The sequence below is a fragment of the Magnolia sinica genome, chromosome 7, assembly GCF_029962835.1.
Source record: "Magnolia sinica isolate HGM2019 chromosome 7, MsV1, whole genome shotgun sequence".
In the NCBI taxonomy this organism is placed as follows: domain Eukaryota; kingdom Viridiplantae; phylum Streptophyta; class Magnoliopsida; order Magnoliales; family Magnoliaceae; genus Magnolia; species Magnolia sinica.
Window position 1 is genome coordinate 24,322,483 of NC_080579.1, and position 22,194 is coordinate 24,344,676.

General features: G+C 43.2%; 1 protein-coding gene across 1 annotated transcript in view; it reads left to right on the forward strand.

Moving 5' to 3' along the window:
- The window catches only part of LOC131251230 (uncharacterized), a 41,905-nt gene extending 41,611 nt beyond the window's left edge, over nt 1-294 (forward strand). Inside the window, exon 6 of the mRNA XM_058251835.1 lies at nt 221-294. Within this exon, the coding sequence (XP_058107818.1) occupies nt 221-250 (30 nt within the window). The 3' untranslated portion in view covers nt 251-294. The remainder of the gene's footprint in view (nt 1-220) is intronic.
- Nucleotides 295-22,194: the final 21,900 nt, after the last annotated feature.

A 22,194-nucleotide genomic window follows, 5' to 3' on the forward strand; every position in this document is an offset into this window, starting at 1 on the left:
TTTAATGTTTAGAAAATTACAATGTACTATTAAAGCATAATATGTTATTATTTAAAGTACTTATATGGACTTATCAGTGAATCTTACTTCTACAACCTACTGTGTCTCACATGTACTTACTGCTGTCCAAGATTCATGGTTTGAAGTATCTATATGTTTGCTGGTTATAATGCATAGATGTTCTTGTTCATGGGTGGATATGTTGAAATTACTGATGCAGGTTGCTCATATGATTGGAGTACAAGTTTGAAGAAGAGTCCGCGATATGTACTGCATGAAAAGTTCTCTCTTTCTCTCTCTCTCTCTCTCTCTCTCTCTCTCTCTCTTGTTTTTTTTTTTTTTTTTGTTTTTTTGTTTTTGTGTTGTACAGGTTACTGCTCTTTCTTTCTCATGCATGGAAACTATACTTCTGTTTGTATTGTACATTAGAAGAAAATAAACGTCTAAATATATATGAAATAAGGAGAAACTTGCTAGAAAAGTTTATATGGGTTTGTGGTATCCATTTGGCAACGAGGAAGCCCATGATATTCTGACCAGACTAGTGGTGGGCGGTCTCTATGGGTCCGCATACTGGTGCACCCTCAAATAATTTTTTCTATTCATCTGGTCATCCTGCTGTGCCATGCTTTACAAGATACTTCCATTGGCAATCCTAACCGTCTGACCGGTTGCCCACAAATTGATGGTTGAAGATATGGCCAGATCATTTATGCAGTGGGGAAATTCCTATTGGATGAGTTGTGTCGTTCGTAATAGAGGAGATTTAACCACTGCCTATCCTTGTTGGGGTGCTCAAGATGAGTGATTTGAGTGAATGAAAGATGGGTCCCAAAAGTGCAAAATTCTAGACTGAACTAAAACTGCCATTTATGGAAATGTATGTTGATAGCTCTTTGTCCGTTCCTTAATGAGAAAACTCATGACCTTCTTCATAGGCTTTGATTTGAGTGGAGGAATCACATCTAACTCCATGCTTTTCAATAAAGAAAGAAAAATAAATAAATCACATTTAACTCCATGAGTAAGGTGGAAATGGATCAAGAAGCCCTAGGCTTGGGTTCCTAAACTTAAGCTCGTGGGCCAGTTGTGGGCGAATAGGGCCAGCCCGGACCATTGATAGTTCTTGTTTATATCATTTAGAACTTGGTAATCATGCAAAATGTGGGTTACAACCATAGTTCAAAAACTTGTAATATTGACTCGATGTCCAGCCTGGTTTGATTACCTCAAAGACTTTCTTTACTTGACTTGTTTCTATATTTATTAATTAAATTAGAAATATTTATAAATGTTTAGAGTAGCTATAGGTATGTAGGAAAATTTATGTAGTTGTGTGTGTTATCTATTTACTCCTGTGGAGCATTATATGTTTCTTTGAAGTATATTAGTTTTTTGAACTAACAGAATACTCATTCTTCTCGTGTTGGTCTAAACTTCTCATCTCTCCTTCCCGTCTTCTCTTTCCCTTTGATCTCACCACTTTTTACTTGGTATTAGGGTATGTAAACTGGATAGTAGTCTATGATAGTGGGGCCCATTATTGACGTTATCCGGCTGTACGGATGATGTAAGCAGCATATGGTCAGGTGGACATTAGAAGTAGAAAGTATGAGATATGGAAGACGATGATTTTAGACGATTTTTAGTGATTTTTCTTGAATTTTTTTGAAAGTTTTTGAGGTGTTTCATTTAAAACAGAGCTGACAAACTGTCCAAATTTTGGTTTCTTGATGTGCTTTTTTTTTTCCTAAGGATTATTAGGAAAAAATTCCACATAAATTAGGTGTGGTTGATCGTTAGCAATCACCAAAAATAAGAATTGTGAAATTTCATCGAGATTTGGAAGTGCTACGATGTTTTTGTGAGAAATGATTGCCATATGACGCTTGTATTAGTTTATTTTTGTGAGAAATGAGTGCTGTATGATGCTTTTGTTGTTAGTTCTTTTTCCTGACAATTTCCTTGCATCTACTTGTTGTGATGATGTGAGGTTGTGAGTTGTTGATTCATGTTAAGGATGGTGATTGTGTAGTTAGTGTTCTCCTTGAATGCTTTGAGGTATTATACACACAACTTATTTGACATGTGCTTAACCCAACTTGATATGGAGTTTTGTAAGTGCTAAAGCTTTCCTTTTCTGTTCATCATTTCTTTTTTAATTAGGCCTTTGTTATTAGCTGTGGTTGTAGTTCACCTACATGTTTTGTAGTATATACGCGTCTTCATAGGCTATTGTGTAGTCTTCCTCTCAACCACTGTGAGTGTCGTTCACTCGCTTGTTGTATGGTGTTGCACGTGTCTTTGAGAAGATTTTACATGTGAATCGTGGTTTGGTGGTTAGATGGTTGTTGAGTTTGGATGACCCACTATTTGAAGAGAAGATTGAACGGGCGATGAAAACTAATATAAAGACGAGCAACAATTGAAGCATTTGTATACGACCATGTTGTGTTTGAGGGAGAGTTGTATGTTGTGTTTGAGGGGGAGTTGTTGCTCGAGCTGATTGTTTTCTTCTTCATATGTGTTCCAAGGGAGAGTATAGGAAAATACATGTAGTTGTGTTTTTGTATGTTATTCTTGTATTTCTGTGGAGCACAATATGTTTCTCTCAAGTTAACTATGTGTGTGTGTGGGTATAGCTGCTTGTGTGCATGTGTATGTATTCGTCTTTTGGACTAACAATGCTTCTCTTGTTGCCCTAAACTTCTCCTGTCACCCATTCTCTTTCATCTCTTCCCCTTTAATCTCATTGAATTCAAAAGAAACTTGTTTCTATAGTTGGAAACACCAAATATAGAAGTAAACTTGTGCTTGGTGCTGGTTAAAGATGTTATTCCCCTTGTAAGACGTTCTTTAATTAGTACACAACCATCCTTCTAGATTTTATTAAAAAAGTTGTTTACAGGCAAGTGACTTGTTTGGAGGCCTCTTGAGTCAAAGTCCATTTGGCTGAATCATCAAGTGGAATTGACGGGTCATGCCGAGTTCTCACATCGAATTTCATAGGGACTCAGCTTCAAATCCAGTTGAGTGAAGTTGATTCACAAGTTTTACAAATATGGTCACAAAGCATAAATCACAATGCCGAAATCAAGATGGTCTTGTAAGTCGTCAAGATACACCATTCAAATCAATGGACATTTTTGGCCCACCTATCAAGTGGAATAATTTAATTTTTTTGGGCCAGTTAATAAGGGATTGGATTCTTTGTATTGTATCTGAAATAAATCCTGTATATTCCTATCCTTCAAATCCCAGTGACAGCCCCATCCTCATCCTGTACATCTGACATCTCTTCCTGGTATGCCAATGGATCATAGTTCCCTGATAGGTTATTATTTACATTGGAACTAATGGTGCTGTTTGGATGCATGTATAACTAAAAAACCTGGATGTGATATTCAAACTCCTTTGCATGCAACATTTATTTAAGACAGTTGTCCATTTCAGAGGGTCTGTCCCGAAAATTAAAACATTTTGCTGTCCAAGGGAGAGTCTGGAACGTAGCTACTGCAAAGTGCAGCATTATCAGATTCAACCCAATGTTACATGGCCATGATTAACGGAGAGCATGCTCACATTTCCAGCCCAACTTAGCACATTGCCGAATCTCTCGGGCATGTGGCACATCTATCATAGGATCACCTCTTGTATGTGCTCCTGCATAACACTCTTCAGCAAAAGGACATGCACGAAATCTCCACCAAATACAACATGGCAACATCCATGGATTACTAGAGAAAAGATTAAGGATCAAAATCAAATGAAATCTTCAAATCAACAATCCCATCTCTGTTAAAAGTTCAAGTCACAATACAATCCCTGATACTCTTTTTGTATCCATAGTCAAATCTATTAATAGAACATTCACATTACATCTGGTAAATGACACTGTTATTGCTTCTGCTTCCTATGCGGATCCTATCTCCATTCCTCCTGTTAATAACTTCCTCAGTTATATCATGTCACTGATCCACCACACCATCATATGATTACAAAGATCCGGCGATGGGACTTGTTGTCCTAGTATACTTCCGTCCTTGATTGTTGTATCTGGTGATTCTATAGCTGTCAATACTCGTTCTAGCCTAAATCTACTAAGTTCGTGGACCTCCAGGATGGTTTTATACAATGAAAGAAGAAATGGATGCTTTTAATGGTAATTTTACTTGGGAACTTATTCCTCATTCCCCAGTTATGAATGTAGTCAGTTGCCATTGAGTCTACAAGAATGTTAAAATCATATGCTTGTTACAAGCGACTTAAGGATCATCTCGTAGCTAAAGGATATAATCAAGTTCCTGCAGTTGTCTTTTCAAAATGTTGTCCTGTTATTAAACTTGTTAGTATTCTCATCGTCCTCATCATTGCTACTGTTAATCATTGACTGATCAACCAAATTGATATAAAAAATGCATTTTAACACGACTTTATTAAGGAACCATTTTATATGGGGAAGCTTCCTGGGTTTGTTGATCCAGCAATCCATGTCATGTTCGTCGTCTCAATCATGCGCTTTATGGCCTCAAGCAGGCTCTTAGGGAATGATTTGATCATTTTAGAAATTATTTGTTATCGCAGGGATTCTTCTACGGCCTTGCTGATTCCTTTTTAGTTGCTATTGTTCTAATCGAGAAACTATTCTTATGATCCTGTATGTTGATGACATTATTGTCACCGGTGATGATGGTTTATTTCCCAACTTGGCATGGAATTTGCTATGAAAGACCTGGGCCTATCCGCTACTTTGTTGGTGTAAAGGTAACTTCAGTTTTTTGGTGGTCTCTTCTTATCTCAAGCCAAATGCGTGGAGTATTTGTTTGGGACGCAAAAGCAACCTTAGAGTCAAATCAAATAAGCAATATAAAAATACAACAAAATAACCATAGAGAACACACATTTTTATGTGGAAAAACCCATGCGGAAGAAAACCACGGCACAAAGTGACAAGTAATCCACTATGAAAACGAATGACAAGAGATGTCATCAACTTATGGACATAAAAACTCAATAAAAATCCTTCTCAAAACCCTAGTGCTTCTTTATAATAAGTTTCCAATGCCCTAATGTCGTGTTAAACTTGTTTATGTAAGCTCAGATATGGAATTAGAAACAAAACTGCACACATACAAATAAACTGCTCACATTGTTGATCTAACCATCAATCAATTGACATCAATTGGCTATCATTCGATCAATCGATGCCACAATGTTCGATTAATCGAACATGCTCAAAAGTGTCTAAATAGTTAACTTGATTTTTCAGATTTATCTCAATCGAACGAACATGTCCAAAACTATCTAGATAGTTAATTGGGAAAATTCAAAATTTCCATGATTCGATCGATGCTTCCATCAATTGATCGAACTCCATTGTTTCAGCATAGATTGAAGGCACCAATTTCAACAATCTCCACCGTGGCTTTAATCTCCATGCTCTATTGTTTCAAGTTACTTCCTTAATCTCTAATAGTCTCCATCATAGCTTTATCATCACTTTTTGTGCACACTCCTTTATTTAGTTATCACGTCCCAGACTTGGTAACCGGACTCACAAGAAACCCGATGGCCGGTTCTGGCCGCAACAGCCTCCGTAGTACCCCATTCTCGGCTCTTGAGGTAGGTTCCGATCCTGGGATCTTACAAGGAGGATTTTCATAACAGTATAATCACTTCCAATGCGAGCATACCCAAGATCACAACAAGTACATCTGAGAATAACAAAGGCACACATCACAAAATCCACTAAAAATTTGAACTTTTACAATCATCCAAAAGGTCTAAAAGGACATACATGAGAATAAAAGGAAAAGAGAGAGAAATCAGCAACACTAGAGTCCTCACTGCTCAACTCTACTCCACACTCTGCTGCTACGGCGCCTACCTAGAGTCTCCTGCACGCATCAATTGTGCATAAGCTTATAGAAGCTTAGAGGGTGGTGTAAGTGTGTGACAATGGTGCACAGAAGAATAATGGGAGGTATAAGGAGAGAAGCATGATCAATGAACATATCACTAGTCTTACCAAGGCTTCACATGAATGCGATGCAATAAGTAAAGGGTGCCATACCAAGGCAATGTATGAGGGGGGGTGGTCTTGTACAACCAATGCTAATGTAATGCAAGTAATGTCAGTGCTCATATCCAAACCATAAGTCAAGTACAATTTCAATCATAAGGAAATCACCGGGGTCCATTACACTGCTGAATGACTGCCGCTCTACAGACCCCGCACAGTCAAACGAGCGTAAGAGACCTCACTACCCGCCTGTGGACAACCAATCACCAACAAGGCCTGAAGGTAGTGGACCCATTTACGAGCTGGTCAGACTCAGCCTAGCAATGCCACCTCACACCAGGCAGGTAAGGCCACACCCCTATCCAATCGACTACACGACAGTGGGAGTCACGGCCTAACGGTATAAGGCCCTCGTGCGCTCATGTATTTCACCCGGTCACGGCGTTGGAGCAGCTCCTTGGTACCATGGAAGTTTTGAAAATTTCACCCATGGGCATCTTATGCACCCGGTATGCTTAACTAATATTTCCGGTGTCCACACATACGGCCATCCACGAATAACCCTGTGGAGGCAAGGCCCTGATGAAGTAAGGGTGGATATCCACAAGCTATGCAATGCCAGATGCATGAATCACACAATCACCCATGCATCAATTCCAAGCATCCATCTCTTGGGGAGATAGCAACATGTCCTACACAATGACACAGCCATGGCCAATCATATCTCAACCAAGCATGCATATGATGCATATGAGAGTGGCCCATGAAGATGAATAGGGGTGCTAATGAGGTGAAGATGAACTCTCTATATAACTATGAAGGGTCTATGTACTTAACCAATTCCTCATAAGGAATACAACCTCTAGTGGGGGCCCATATACCTAGGGTAGCCCACGAGACTAAGGACCTAGACTAAGGACCACGAGACTAATGGTATAGGCCTAAATAGATGAAATAGGCCTAGCAAGGGTCTATGGTGGGCCTTTAACCACTTATAGAAGCCCATGAGCCTACCTTAGGGCCACCAATGTGGACATCCAACCACAATTGGTCCCCAAGAGTTAGCCCATCTCTAATTGATCATGGATCAAGGCCCAAGGCCTACGCAACATCAGAAATAAGAAATGAGCAGCCATAATCATATCACAAATACTCATGTTGGGCTTCAGAAAGGCGGCCCAAGGCCTATCTACAACATGGGTCTAAGGGAAACACACATAGCCCAACCCATATATATCGCTATGGGCCCATACGGGAAAGGTTAGGGCCCAACATAAAGGCCACTAATCCCATATATTGTGGTGGCCTAGTGGGCAGCCCATTGCTCAAACCACATGGGTAAATGTCATGCTCTTAGTCAAGTAGGTTGGGCCTACAACCCGGCCCAAGTATTAAAGTTGATTTGGTGGGCAACCAAGGGCCCATCTACTTGTGTAATCCGGCCCACTAACCGAACACAATAGCATGGTAAAAATGGCCCAAGAGTTCAATGGGCCTATCTGGAAAGTTCTAGCCCAATTAGGCCTAAAGAGTTCAACAACTAGCTACATTCATGGACCCAATTAAATTCAACTGTGGTGGGCCTCAAAAGTGCATTTATCAAGCCCAACATTTAAGGAACCAAAGGTATAAATTATTCTCTCTAAGATCTTCACAATGTGGTGGGCCCCACTCCTCAAAATTTCAGCCCAAAGGCTAATCATAATTATAACAAGTTGCTGGATTTTTAACCCAACAGGTTTATAGGCTTATTGGAGTCCAGTAATTGTTTCATTTGATTAAGACATCAGCCCAAGTGGTCCAGCTATCAAGTCAGAGGGTCCCACCACATAGGGTTACATCATACTACAGAAGGGAGTAGGTAGGCCACACTGCTAGACCAAAGTCCAGCAGGTAGCCCACATGGGGAGTCCCATATGGGCCTGGGTATTTGGCCCAAACTGACCCAAATTTGCAGGCCGCACCACCATCAGCTCGATTGTCCGTTGGGCCTAAAATTTTGCAGAGTGACACTTCTATAGGTGGGTCACACCCCCACAAATTTTCAGAATTTTTGAACACTAAAAAATATTTTAATTTATTTAAATGAAACAGACTGTCCAGAAAATCGGACTGATCTGGACACCATATTGTAATGGGCCGGTCCAGCCACCACCATGGTATGTACAGGTGTCCATTGGCCCCAAAATTTTGTAGGTGGGTCCTACCATGAGTGAACCACCTCTCTTCAAAATTAAAAGTGGACTGCCATGTATTGTTTAGGAATTTCAATCTGTCCAGGAATTTTGGATACTTATAAATATTTTAATTAAATTAGGAATTTCAATCTGTCTAGGAAGAGATGTTGCTGTCCATGCATTGTTTACCCAATAAGGTGGGCCCAACCTTCATCCAAGAGGGGGAAAATGGAGGTTTAGTATTTTCTTCATAAAATAAAGTAAAGTGGGGTCTATAAAAGTAGCCCATCCCTCAGAGAAACCAAGCTGAAGTGTATGTTTTCCCTCCATACATGTGGGCTGGACAGCCCAACAAAGTGGACTGCCCACTCCTATGGGCCTCCTTTTTGGGTACCATTTCATGGGCCATCTGAGGTATGAACCATCACACCTCACGGTGGGGTCCACACCTTCTCATTACACCCCATAATTATAAAGAAAATAATGGCAATCATGATCCAAAAATCCATGCCAAAGATTGAACATGACAGTCCATGCAACAGTCCAGGTTTTTGGACAGCAATACATGGCTGGACACATCATCCTATATCTCAATAATCTCAGCCATAAAAAGGGTGTGTGGCCTTCCTCAGTGGGCCCCACATAAGTCCAGATCACATACTAGGACTAGGACACTTGCATGCATTGATTAAGGTGTCCAATGATCATGGAGTTAGGTGGTAAGAGCATCCCACCTTGCTGCATTTTTATTTTTATTTATTTTGGGACATCCAAGGCCCACTATAAATGGGCCACACACACATTATCATCCATACATTAGAGAAAAGAGAAGAAGGAAAGAGAGTAATCCGGCCATGGGGGTAGGGCCCCGCCACTAGTGGGCCCTCCTAAGAGTGAATTATACCCATACAACTACATTAATTGTACATGCAACATAAAATCACTACATGCATGATCTAAAATTGCTATGGATGGTTGGGATGCCATCCCAACATAATCCTTAGGGTCTAGATGACCTTAAGATGGAGTGGATCATTAAATACATCATGATGGGGTCCATGGAGAATGGCCCCATCATGGATCATGACATGCATGTAGGATGGGCCAAAGGGCCACATCCATGGGATTAAATGGGATCCCCACCATGGATTGGTGGGTCCCATATGATCCATCTAGAAAGAAAAATAAGATCAAAGGGTAGAAAAGAAGATCAGCAATTATAATCACCCACCTTACTAGATTCCACTCCAAAGTTACATCAATCTTTTCTTTATGCTCCAAGGGACATGTTTCAATAGGTGAGATGGATTATTGAAGGTTAGATGGGAGGGGATTTGAGGGAGAAGGGGCTGGAGAAGAGGGAAAATGGGGCTGGATTTTTTTTCTAAGAGAGAAAGAAAGAGAGGAGAGTATAGAGAAAATGAGAGGGAGAGTATGGAAATTGCTAGAAAAGAGAGAGAGAGGAAAAGTAATCATCACTCTCTCCTAGATAAGAGAAAAATCATCATAGCCTATGGTGATATAAACTATGTTGCTAAGCTAGAGTAGGGATGGGTAGTGTGTGGGTGGTGGGTGGTGTAGGATTTGGGGGTTTAGGTAGTGTGTGGGTAGTGTGTATTGGAATTTGCATAAAAGAGGGTGGCCACCTTGAAAATGTGCCCTCCACACTAGGTGGGCCACATGATCATGCTCAAAGGCTATAAATGAGATGCACATAACTTATGATCCACATATCGGATGGACACACAAGACGCATCATTGGAACCGCGGCGACGATGCGGTCACAATGGCATAGGTCTCAACTCGATCCGAGTCGGGTCTTCACGACTGGGCTTATGGATGACCGCAAACACTATCCAAGAGTTACGGGTCACCGGGATTCGACCGGTAGGATCACGGGATCAAGATGGACGAAATGCATACTCACACACATATGTATACCTGCGAACTGAGGTCAGGTCTCACAACCCTCCCCACCAAACAAAAAATTTCGTCCTCGAAATTGAACAATCTAAGACAATAAAAGATAAAACACCACCATCATATAGCAATCATCATATAAGGAAGGCAATACAAAAAATCATATATCAATCAATCATCAAACAAATGGGGATAACGTTCTTTAATCTCGGCCTCTCGTTCCCAAGACGCCTCGGCCTCTGAATGATGACCCCATTGCACCTTCACCAAGGGAATGACCTTGGTCTTGAGGACTTACTCCTTCCGATCAAGGATACCAATCGGCTGCTCAATATAGGAAACATTCTCACGGACCTCAAGTGGCTGCCAATCAATCACAGAAATAGTGTCCGACTCACATCTCCGCAATATAGAAACATGGAACACGTCGTGGATCGCAGATAACTTAAGAGGTAAGGCAAGCCTATAGGCCACAACGCCCACGCGCTCGGTAATCTCAAAAGGTCCAATGAATCTCGGGGCAAGCGTGCCCTTCACACCAAAGCGAACCACGCCCTTCATAGGCGAGACCTTGAGATACACCATGTCCCCTACTGCGAACTCGAGGGGTCGACGCCGACGATCAGCAAAACTCTTCTGCCGGCTCTGAGCTGTGTGCATCCTCTGCCTGATAACATCAATAACCTCTGACGTCTGCAGCACAAGCTCGGGACCTAAGAGACGACACTCTCCAACCTCGGTCCAACAACTAGGAGATGTACACGGTCTGCCATAAAGTGCCTTAAAAGGAGCCATGCCGATAGTTGCCTGATAGCTGTTGTTGTACGCGAACTCTGCGAGGCGCATATGATCATCCTAATTGCCCATAAAGTCAATCACACAAGCCCTGAGCATATCCTCAAGGATCTGGTTGACCCTTTCGGTCTGCCCATCTGTCTGCGGATGATATGCGGTGCTGAGATGCAAAGTGACCCCCAATGCCTGTTGAAATCTCCTCCAAAACTGAGACATAAATCTGGAGTCTCGGTCTGAAACGATCGAAACTGGGATGCCGTGCAGTCTCACTATCTCCTCAATGAATATCCTCACTAACCGGTCCATAGACCAGGAAGCACGTACTTGAATGAAATGAGCCGACTTCGTCAGACGATCGACGATAACCCAGATGGTATCGTGACCGCACTGAGTCCTTGGCAAACCTGTGATGAAGTCCATCGATACATGCTCCCACTTCCACTCTAGAATGCTCAACGGCTGTAAAGGACCAGGGGGTCTCTGATGATTGGCCTTAACACGCTGGCATGCGTCACACTCGGTCACAAAACTCGCAATCTGGCGCTTCATCCCCTACCAGAAGTACTGTCTCCTCATATCACGATACATCTTCGTGGAGCCCGGGTGGATAGTAAGTCTCGATCGGTGTGCCTCGGTCATCAAATCCCGACGCAACTCTCGAACATCCGGGACACACAATCGGCCTCTGAAGCTTAATCCACCATCGGAACCAATCTGCCAGTCTGACTGCTCCACGGATGCGGCCTCTGCTCCGTACTCCTGAAGTGACTCGTCCGTCTGCTGAGCCTCGATCACCCTGGCCACTAAGGAGGGTTGAATCGACAAGCTCGAAAGCTGAACAATGGAAGACTGCAGACCGAACTCAAAGTCAAACTCTGATACATCCTCAAGCATCTGCCACTCACGCACCATCATCTGTGCCACCAGGCCTCGTGGCTGGCGGCTGAGTGCGTCCGCCACCACATTTGCCTTGCCTAGGTGGTACTGAAGGTCAAAATCATAGTCTTTCAGCAACTCCATCCATCGCTTCTGTCGCAGGTTCAACTCGGACTGTGAAAATAGATACTTCAAGCTCTTATGATCCGAGAAGAGCTCGAATCTGGCCCCATATAGATAATGTCTCCACACCTTCAGTGCGAAGATGACTGCTGCGAGCTCCATATCATGAGTGGGGTAGTTCAGCTCATGGACCTTGAGCTGGCGCGAGGCATATGCCACTGGCTTCCCATGCTGCATCAGTACAGCACCCAAGCCAACTTTGGAGGCATCAGTAAAAACAACAAAACCCTCACTCCCATCAGGAATAGTGAGAACAGGAGCGGACGTGAGGCGGTCCTTCAACTCTGTAAATGCCTTCTCGCAAGGGTCACTCCAGACGAACTCGACACCCTTCCGCGTCAACCGGGTCAGCGGTGCTGCAATACAGGAGAAACTCTCGATAAACCGTTGGTAATATCTTGCTAGACCAAGGAAGCTGCGAATCTTGGATGCGTTCGTGGGTTGGCCCACCGAAGCACTGCATCAACCTTCGAGGGGTCTACAGCGACACCCTCCCTCGTCACCACGTGACTGAGGAACTTCATCTCCTCCTTCCAAAACTCACACTTCTCCAGCTTCGCATACAGCTGGTGGGCACGGAGGGTCTCAAGCACAATCCGTAGGTGCTCAGCATGGTCCTCTCGAGTCCTCGAATATACAAGAATATCATTAATGAATACCACCACGAACTGATCAAGGAACGGCCGAAAAATCTCATTCATCAGCTGCATGAATATAGCGGGCGCATTGGTCAGTCCAAATGACATGACCAGGAACTCGAAGTGACCATAACGTGTCCGGAAAGCTGTCTTCGGAATGTCCTCCTCTCGGACCCGAATCTGATGGTAACCAGAACGCAAGTTTATCTTGGAAAAATACTGTGCACCCTGCAACTGATCGAATAAGTCATTAATACGGGGAAGTGGGTATCGGTTCTTGATGGTGACTCTGTTGAGCTCACGATAATCTACACAGAGTCGCAATGAACCATCCTTCTTCTTCACAAACAATACCGGGGCTCCCCAAGGTGAACTAGTAGGACGAATGAAACCTAACTCCCGAAGCTCATCCAACTGCTCCTGCAGTTCCCTCAACTCCAACGGTGCCATCCGGTAGGGGGCCTTCGAGATGGGCGCAGTACCGGGCACCAAATCAATCTGGAACTCCACCTGCCGACGTGGAGGTAAACCCGAGATCTCCTAAAACACATCCGAGTACTCACAAATAATTGGCAGCAGCTCATTATTCTCTACCACAGAATCCTTAACGACTAAAGCCAAGAAACTAGATAACGACTCTCCTCTGGGCTCAGCAACGAACTGGAATACTGGCAAGCCTGAAATGTGAAATGTAACCGTCCATGCGGCACAGTCTAAGATGGCATCATACTCTACAAGCCAGTCCATACCCAGAATCACATCAAAACCTGACATCGGCATCATGAACAGATCGGCAGGAAGGAACATCTCGCCCACTAACACCGGGCAAGAAGGATAACGACGGGTCAACATCATAGACTTCCCCATAGGAGTTGAAACGGTCAAAGCCTCAGACACGGACTCCGATGGAATACCGGTCAATCGGCAAAACTGCTCGGCCACAAAAGAATGGGAGGCACCAGAATCAAATAAAACATGAGCAATGCAGGAAGAAATAAGAAGAATACCCTCGACTACTCCACCGGTCGATGATCGGTCTGGCAGCGCCTCGTGCGAGAATAGAAGCGGCCCCGAGCGGTAAGGGAAGCAACCGGAAGACTAAGGGTCTGAAGTGCTACTCGGCTGCGATACATACTGGACCTAGGGATCGGACATGCGGATATCCCCTCTGCTGGTGCTGCGGCTGCTGCTGTCGCTGCTGAGAAGGTCTGCCTGGCTGCCTCTGCTGCTGAGGAGCCCTAGGAATGACGGGTGGAAGCTGAGCTCTCTGCTGCTGCTGAGGAGGACGAGGAGGAGGCAACTGTGGTGGCCTCTGCTGCTGAATGGGGAGAGGGCACTCATGCCTCTGATGCCCGGCCTGTCCACAGCCGAAGCATACACCAGAAAAGGGGCCGAAGGATGGTGCTGACGATGATGATGAAGCTACTGTCTGAATTGTAGGCTGCTGAAATCCTGACGTGCCCCTCCGTCTCTGTTGACGGTGCTGCATGGAACTGCCGGCTGGTGCCCTCCTCTTCTGATCTCCACCGGAACTCTACTCTCTTGACCTCTGGGTCATAGCCCAGTCCTCCTCATAAATTAGTGCCCGATGAATGACCTGGTCAAACGTCTCCAAACAATGCCCTACCACACGATTGCGAAGGGCAGGACGCAAACCAGCCACAAAACGATGAGCCTTCATCTTCTCATCGCTGGTGAGATGAGGAGCAAATCTAGACAAGGCCAAGAAACGGGCCTCATACTGAGATACGGTCATATCACCCTGCACTAGGGTCTCAAACTCGATCGCCCGCTGGATCTGAACATGCTCAGGGAAGAACTTCTGGTCGAAACGGACCACGAACTCCTCCCATGACCAAACAAACTGAGGTCCGACCATCCTAGATACAGATGACCACCAATGACGGGCCTCACCCTGAAGAAGATAGGTCGCAAGGGATACTCTCTGACCCGCAGGACACTAAATAGTGTCAAAAATCCTCGCAACCTCAGTGCGCCAAGCCTCGGCGGCAGAAGGGTCATGGTCACCACTGAACCTCGGAGGATCATGCTGCCAGAACTCTCGAGCTATCGCACTAGCTTGTGGTAAGTCAGACTGTAGCTAGCTGACGGGTCTGTAATGTGGTGGCAATAAGCTGCATCAACTGCTGAAAATGCTCGGCTCCTATAGGTACTGTCGGAATGGCAGGGGCGACACTCGCCTCAAGCGGAGGCACGGGTGCGGCTGGAGGAGCAGGAGCTTCAGTAACTGAAGCAGCAGGCTGAGTAGGGGGAATAGGTGGGGGAACCGGAGCAACTGGAGGTATGGGCACTACGGGCTCAACTGGAGGAACAGGCCGGATCGGGACCTCAAGAATCGGATCTTCAACAACGGGAGCAGGATGTGCTCGAGTAGAAGGGGTAACTCGGGCGCCTCGTCCACGGGCACCACGACCCCGGGTGCCACGACCACGGGAGCCACGTCCACGCGGCATCGTTTACAAAATAGTGATGACGCAAGGAATCAAGACAATTACAGGCTCAATATGGAGCGAAAGGAAGGATCTCGGGACACTACTTGTCTCATGCTCTTAGCAGACATGCGATGTTATCCTTAGTCATTCCAAAATTACTTACTATGCTCTGATACCAACTCCTGTCACGCCCTAGACTCTGTAACTGGACTCACAAGGAACCCGATGGCCGGTTCTGGACGCAACAACCTCCGTAGTACCCCATTCTCGGCTCCTGAGGTAGGTTCCGATCTTGGGATCCTATAAGGAGGATTTTTATAACAGTATAATCACTTTCAATGCGAGCATACCCAAGATCACAACAAGTACATCTGAGAATAACAAAGGCACACATCACAAAATCCACTAAAAATTTAAACTTTTACAATCATCCAAAAGGTCCAAAAGGACATACATGAGAATAAAAGGAAAAGAGAGAAATCAGCAACACTAGAGTCCTCACTGCTCAACTCTACTCCACGCTCTGCTGCTACGGCGCCTACCTAGAGTCTCCTGCACGCATCAATCGTGCATAAGCTTAGAGAAGCTTAGAGGGTGGTGTAAGTGTGTGACAATGGTGCACAAAAGAATAGTGGGAGGTATAAGGAGAGAAGCATGATCAATGAATATATCACTAGTCTTACCAAGGCTTCACAAGAATGTGATGCAATAAGTAATGGGTGCCATACTAAGGTAATGTATGAAGGGGGGGCTTGTACAACCAATGCTAATGCGATGCAAGTAATGTCAGTGCTCATATCCAAACCATAAGTCAAGTACATTTTCAATCATAAGGAAATCACTGGGTTCATTACACTGCTGAATGACTGCCGCTCTACAGACCCCGCACAGTCAAACGAGCATAAGAGACCTCACTACCCACCTGTGGACAACCAATCACCAACAAGGCCTGAAGGTAGCGGACCCATTTACGAGCTGGTCAGACTCAGCCTAGCAATGCAACCTCACACCAGGCAGGTAAGGCCACACCCCTATCCAATCGACTACACGATAGTGGGAGTCGCGGCCTAACGGTATAAGGCCCTCGTGCGCTCATGTATTCCACCCGGTCACGGCGTTGGAGCAGATCCTTGGTATTATCGAAGTTTTGAGAATTTCACCCATGGGCATCCTATGCACCCGGTATGCTCAACTAATATTTTCGGTGTCCACACATACGGCCATCCAGGAATAACTCTGTGGAGGCAAGACCCTGATGAAGTAAGGGTGGATATCCACAAGCTATGCAATGCCAGATGCATGAATCGCACAATCACCCATGCATCAATTCCAAGCATCCATCTCTTGAGGAGATAGCAACATGTCCTGCACAATGACACAGCCATGACCAATCATACCTTAATCAAGCATACATATGATGCGTATGGGAGTGGCCCATGAAGATGAATAGGGGTGCCGATGAGGTGAAGATGAACTCTCTACCTAACTATGAAGGGTCTAGGTACTTAACCAATTTCTCATAAGGAATACAACCTCTAGTGGGGGCCCATATACCTGGGGTAGCCCACAAGACTAAGGACCTAGACTAAGGACCACGAGACTAATGGTATAGGCCTAAATAGATGAAATAGGCCTAGCAAGGGTCTATGGTGGGCTTTTAACCACCTATAGAAGCCCATGGGCCTACCTTAGGGCCACCAATGTAGGCATCCAACCACAATTGGTCTCCAAGAGTTAGCCCATCTCTAATTGATCATGGATCAAGGCCCAAGGCCCACGTAACATCAGAAATAAGAAACGGGCAGCCATAATCATATCACAAATACTCATGTTGGGCTTCAGAAAGGCGGCCCAAGGCCTATCTACAACATGGGTCCAAGGAAAACATACATAGCCCAACCCATATATACCGCTATGGGCCCATAGGGGAAAGGTTAGGGCCCAATATAAAGGCCACTAATCCCATATATTGTGGTGGCCTAGTGGGCAGCCCATTGCTCAAACCACATGGGCAAATGTCATGCTCTTAGTCAAGTAAGTTGGGCCTACAACCCGGCCCAAGTATTAAAGTTGATTTGGTGGGCAACTAAGGGCCCATCTACTTGTGTAATCCGGCCCACTAACCGAACACAATAGTATGGTAAAAATGGCCCAAGAGTTTAATGGGCCTATCTGGAAAGTTCTAGCCCAATTAGGCCTAAAGAGTTCAACAACCAGCTACATTTATGGACCCAATTAAATTCAACTGTGGTAGGTCTCAAAAGTGCATTTATCAAGCCCAACATTTAAGGAACCAAAGGTATAAATTATTCTCTCTAAGATCTTCACAATGTGGTGGGCCCCACTCCTCAAAATTTTATCCCAAAGGCCAATCATAATTATAACAAGTTGCTGGATTTTTAACCCAACAGGTTTATGGGCTTATTGGAGTCCAGTAATTGTTTCATTTGATTAGGACATCAGCCCAAGTGGTCCAGCTATCAAGTCAGAGGGCCTCACTACATAGGGTTACATCATACTACAGAAGGGAGTAGGTGGGCCACACTGCTAGACCAAAGTCCAGCAGGTAGCCCACATGGGGTGTCCCATATGGGCCTGGGTATTTGGCCCAAACTGACCCAAATTTATAGGCCGCACCACCATCAGCTCGATTGTCCGTTGGGCCTAAAATTTTGCAGAGTGACACTTATATAGGTGGGTCACACCCCCACAAAATTTCAGAATTTTTTGAACACTAAAAAATATTTTAATTTATTTAAATGAACCAGAAAATCGGACAGATCTAGACACCATATTGTAATGGGCCGGTCCAGCCATCACCATGGTATGTACAGGTGTCCATTGGCCCCAAAATTTTGTAGGTGGGTCCTACCATGAGTGAACCACCTCTCTTCAAAATTAAAAGTGGACTGCCATGCATTGTTTAGGAATTTCAATCTGTCCAGGAATTTTGGATACTCATAAATATTTTAATTAAATTAGGAATTTCAATCTGTTCAGGAAGAGATGTTGCTGTCCATGCATTGTTTACCCAATAATGTGGGCCCAACCTTCATCCAAGAGGGGGAAAATGGAGGTTTAGTATTTTCTTCATAAAATAAAGTAAAGTGGGGTCCATAAAAGTGGCCCATCCCTCAGAGAAACCAAGCTGAAGTGTATGTTTTCCCTCCATACATGTGGGCTGGACAGCCCAATAAAGTGGACTGCCCACTCCTATGGGCCTCCTTTTTGGGTACCATTTCATGGGCCATCTGAGGTATGAACCATCACACCTCATGGTGGGGTCCATACCTTCTCATTACACCCCATAATTATAAAGAAAATAATGGCAATCATGATCCAAAAATCCATGTCAAAGATTGAACATGACAGTCCATGCAACAGTCCAGGTTTTTGGACAGTGATACATGGCTGGACACATCAGCTTATATCTCAATAATCTCAGCCATAAAAAGGGTGTGTGGCCTTCCTCAGTGGGCCCCACATAAGTCCAGATCACATACTAGGATTAGGACACTTGCATGCATTGATTAAGGTGTCCAATGATCATGGAGTTAGGTGGTAAGAGCATCCCACCTTGCTGGATTTTTATTTTTATTTATTTTGGGACATCCAAGGCCCACTATAAATGGGCCACACACACATTATCATCCATACATTAGAGAAAAGAGAAGAAGGAAAGAGAGTAATCCGGCCATGGGGGTAGGGCCCCGCCACTAGTGGGCCCTCCTAAGAGTGAATTATACCCATACAACTACATTGATTGTACATGCAATATAAAATCACTATATACATGATCTATAATTGCTATGGATGGTTGGGATGCCATCCCAACATGATCCTTAGGGTCTAGATGACCTTAAGATGGAGTGGATCATTAAATACATCATGATGGGGTCCATGGAGAATGGCCCCATCATGGATCATGACATGCATGTAGGATGGGCCAAAGGGCCACATCCATGGGATCAAATGGGATTCCCACCATGGATTGGTGGGTCCCATATGATCCATCTAGAAAGAAAAATAAAATCAAAGGGTAGAAAAGAAGATCAGCAATTATAATCACCCACCTTGCTGGATCCCACTCCAAAGTTACATCAATCTTCTCTTTATGCTCCAAGGGACATGTTTCAATAGGTGAGATGGATTATTGAAGGTTAGATGGGAGGGGATTTGAGGGAGAAAGGGCTGGAGAAGAGGGAAAATGGGGCTGGATTTTTTTCTAAGAGAGAAAGAAAGAGAGAAGAGAGTAGAGAGAAAATGAGAGGGAGAGTATGGAAATTGCTAGAAAAGAGAGAGAGGAAAAGTAATCATCACTCTCTCTCCTAGATAAGAGAAAAATCATCATAGCCTATGGTGATATAAACTATGTTGCTAGGCTAGAGTAGGGATGGGTAGTGTGTGGGTGGTGGGTGGTGTAGGATTTGGGGGTTTAGGTAGTGTATGAGTAGTGTGTGTTGAAATTTACATAAAAGAGGGTGGCCACCTTGAAAAATGTGCCCTCCACACTAGGTGGGCCACATGATCATGCTCAAAGGCTACAAATGAGATGCACATAACTTATGATCCACATATCGGATGGACACACAAGACGTATCGTTGGAACCGCGGCGACGATGCGGTCACAATGGCATAGGTCTCAACTCGATCCGAGTCGGGTCTTCACAACTGGGCTTACGGATGACCGCAAACACTATCCAAGGGTTACGGGTCATCAGGATTCGACCGGTAGGATCGCGGGATCAAGATGGACGGAATGCATACTCACACACACATATGCACACCTGCGAACTCGGGTCGGGTCTCACATTTGTCTTTTTCTAAGACTAAAGGAGTTGAACAAAACCTGAACTTCTCTGCGAGACCAACTTTCATAAGCATATTTGTCGGATTCATGCTCATGTGGATCTTTTCAAGAGTAATACTGCATTCTTCTAGTATCTGCCAGATAAAGTGATGATGCACATCAATATGTTTAATTCAGGAATGGTATGCCTACTTCTTCACCAAATTGATCGCGCTTTCATAATTCACAGGCACAACCTCCCACTAAGGCCCAACTCATTCCTCTTACCTTTCAACTAAACCATTTCCTTAAATGCTTCCGTCACTGTCATATATTTTGTTTCAGTTGTGGAAAGAGCAATCACAGACCAAAGCTTCGACATCCAAATGATCGCTCTGCCTGCTAGTACCAATGAGTACCCAGAAATCGACCTTTTGTTATCCATGTTTCCAGCATAATTGGCGTCCAAATAGGCTACCAGTTTCTTCTTAAATTTCTCAAATGTTAAGATGCAGTCCACTGTACCTCATATGTAACGAATTAGCCATTTCACTGTCTCCCAATGTTGCTTGCTGGGGTGTGTGTGTGTGTGTGTGTGTATATATATATATATATATATATATATATATATATATAATATCTGCTACATGTGAAATATCCAGTCTCGTACATACCATAACATACATCAAACTGCCACCTATGCTCGAGTAGTTCACATGAGACATGTTGCTTCTTTTCATCTATAATATGACATCGTTATGAAGAAAGCCTAAAGTGAGCAGTGTGGGGAGTACTAACCATTTTGCCTTATCCATCCCAAATTTGAATATCTTCTCAAGATACTCTTCCCGAGACAACCATAACCTGCTCATTTCCCTGTTCCTGTCTATATTAATGCCGAGAATCTTCTTTGCAATGCTTAGATCTTTCATCTCGAATGTCCATGATAACGAAGACTTCAATATGTTGATATCAGACAACTTTGGTTGGAAATAAACATATCATCAACATATAATACTACAAAAATGAATTCCCCATTATTCAGTGCTCTAAAGTAGAGACAATGATCGAATTCACTTCTAGTAAACCGCTGGATTAACATGAAAGAATCAAACATTTTGTACCACTACCTAGGCAATTTTAGACTGTACAACGACCTCTTCAATCTGCAAATCTTAATCTCTAATTTATGTATATCGAATCCTTCTAGTTACTTCATGTATATCTTCTCTTCTAATTCCCCATGTAGGAAAGCAGTCTTAACATCTAGTTGTTCCAACTCAAGATTATATTGGACAACCAGGTATATTATTGAATATATATGTAAATATATTTAAGTACAAAATGATAAGATATAAAGTAATTTTAAAAATTTAGAGTCTAGTTGATTGGTAGATTTTTGAACAAAGTTTTTTCTTTAAATGAATTAATTAATAGAAAATTTAAACATCAATTGAGCCGAGTTCACAAATCATGTCGTACTCATATTCTTTTAAAAATTTAACTTAAACTCTTAATGTTTAGCTTGATGATTACTCAAAAGTGTTAGGAACCAAGTCTAGAAATCCTTATTTATCTCAGTATAAAAAAAAGTAAAGATCCAGCTAAAAAATAGTCGGAATCGAAGATGTTGACCAGAAAGAAAGAAGAGGCGGTTGTGTGAAAACCATCGATGAAAAATAAAAAAGTTGAAAAACTATGTGAAAATGAGATGGGTTCGGAATCAGTAGCTTGTGTTGATCTATCCATTCTAAGGTAATTATCATGGTTAATATTATGGAGAAAGGTTTTTACTCTTATGGATTATAAGTTAAAAATTCACTGAGCACACCAGGAACTTGATGTTTGGATGCATTTTGATAATTAATTGATGAAGAAGAACTTAGTTTAATGCTTTACTAGAGATATTAGGTTCTAGATCGACATATTTCATCATTGTATCATTAAATTATACTTACATATATATAGGATTGTACATAATGTTGTTTTTCTGAGAAAGTTTTGAAATTTGGGTTTTGGAGACTAGTTGCTTGCATGTTTTTCTCAAAACTAGCAAAATATTGGTTGGGGGGTGTGTTGAGTGTGAAATATTATATATTTCTCTCCTTATTATGCATTGGTTTTATAAGCATAGATGCACTAAATTGATGTCGATATATATGTTTTGCTATGCTATGTGATTTGGAGAGCTAAAGTGAAAACGATGATTAGAAAGAAGAATCAATACTTAAAGAATAACCAAGAGAAGATTTTGAGATTTGAAGGTGATTAATGAAGACTTTAAGTGTCAAAGAAAATCAAGTGTAAAAGAGAGAACAGATTGGAAAAATCACAAAGTTTA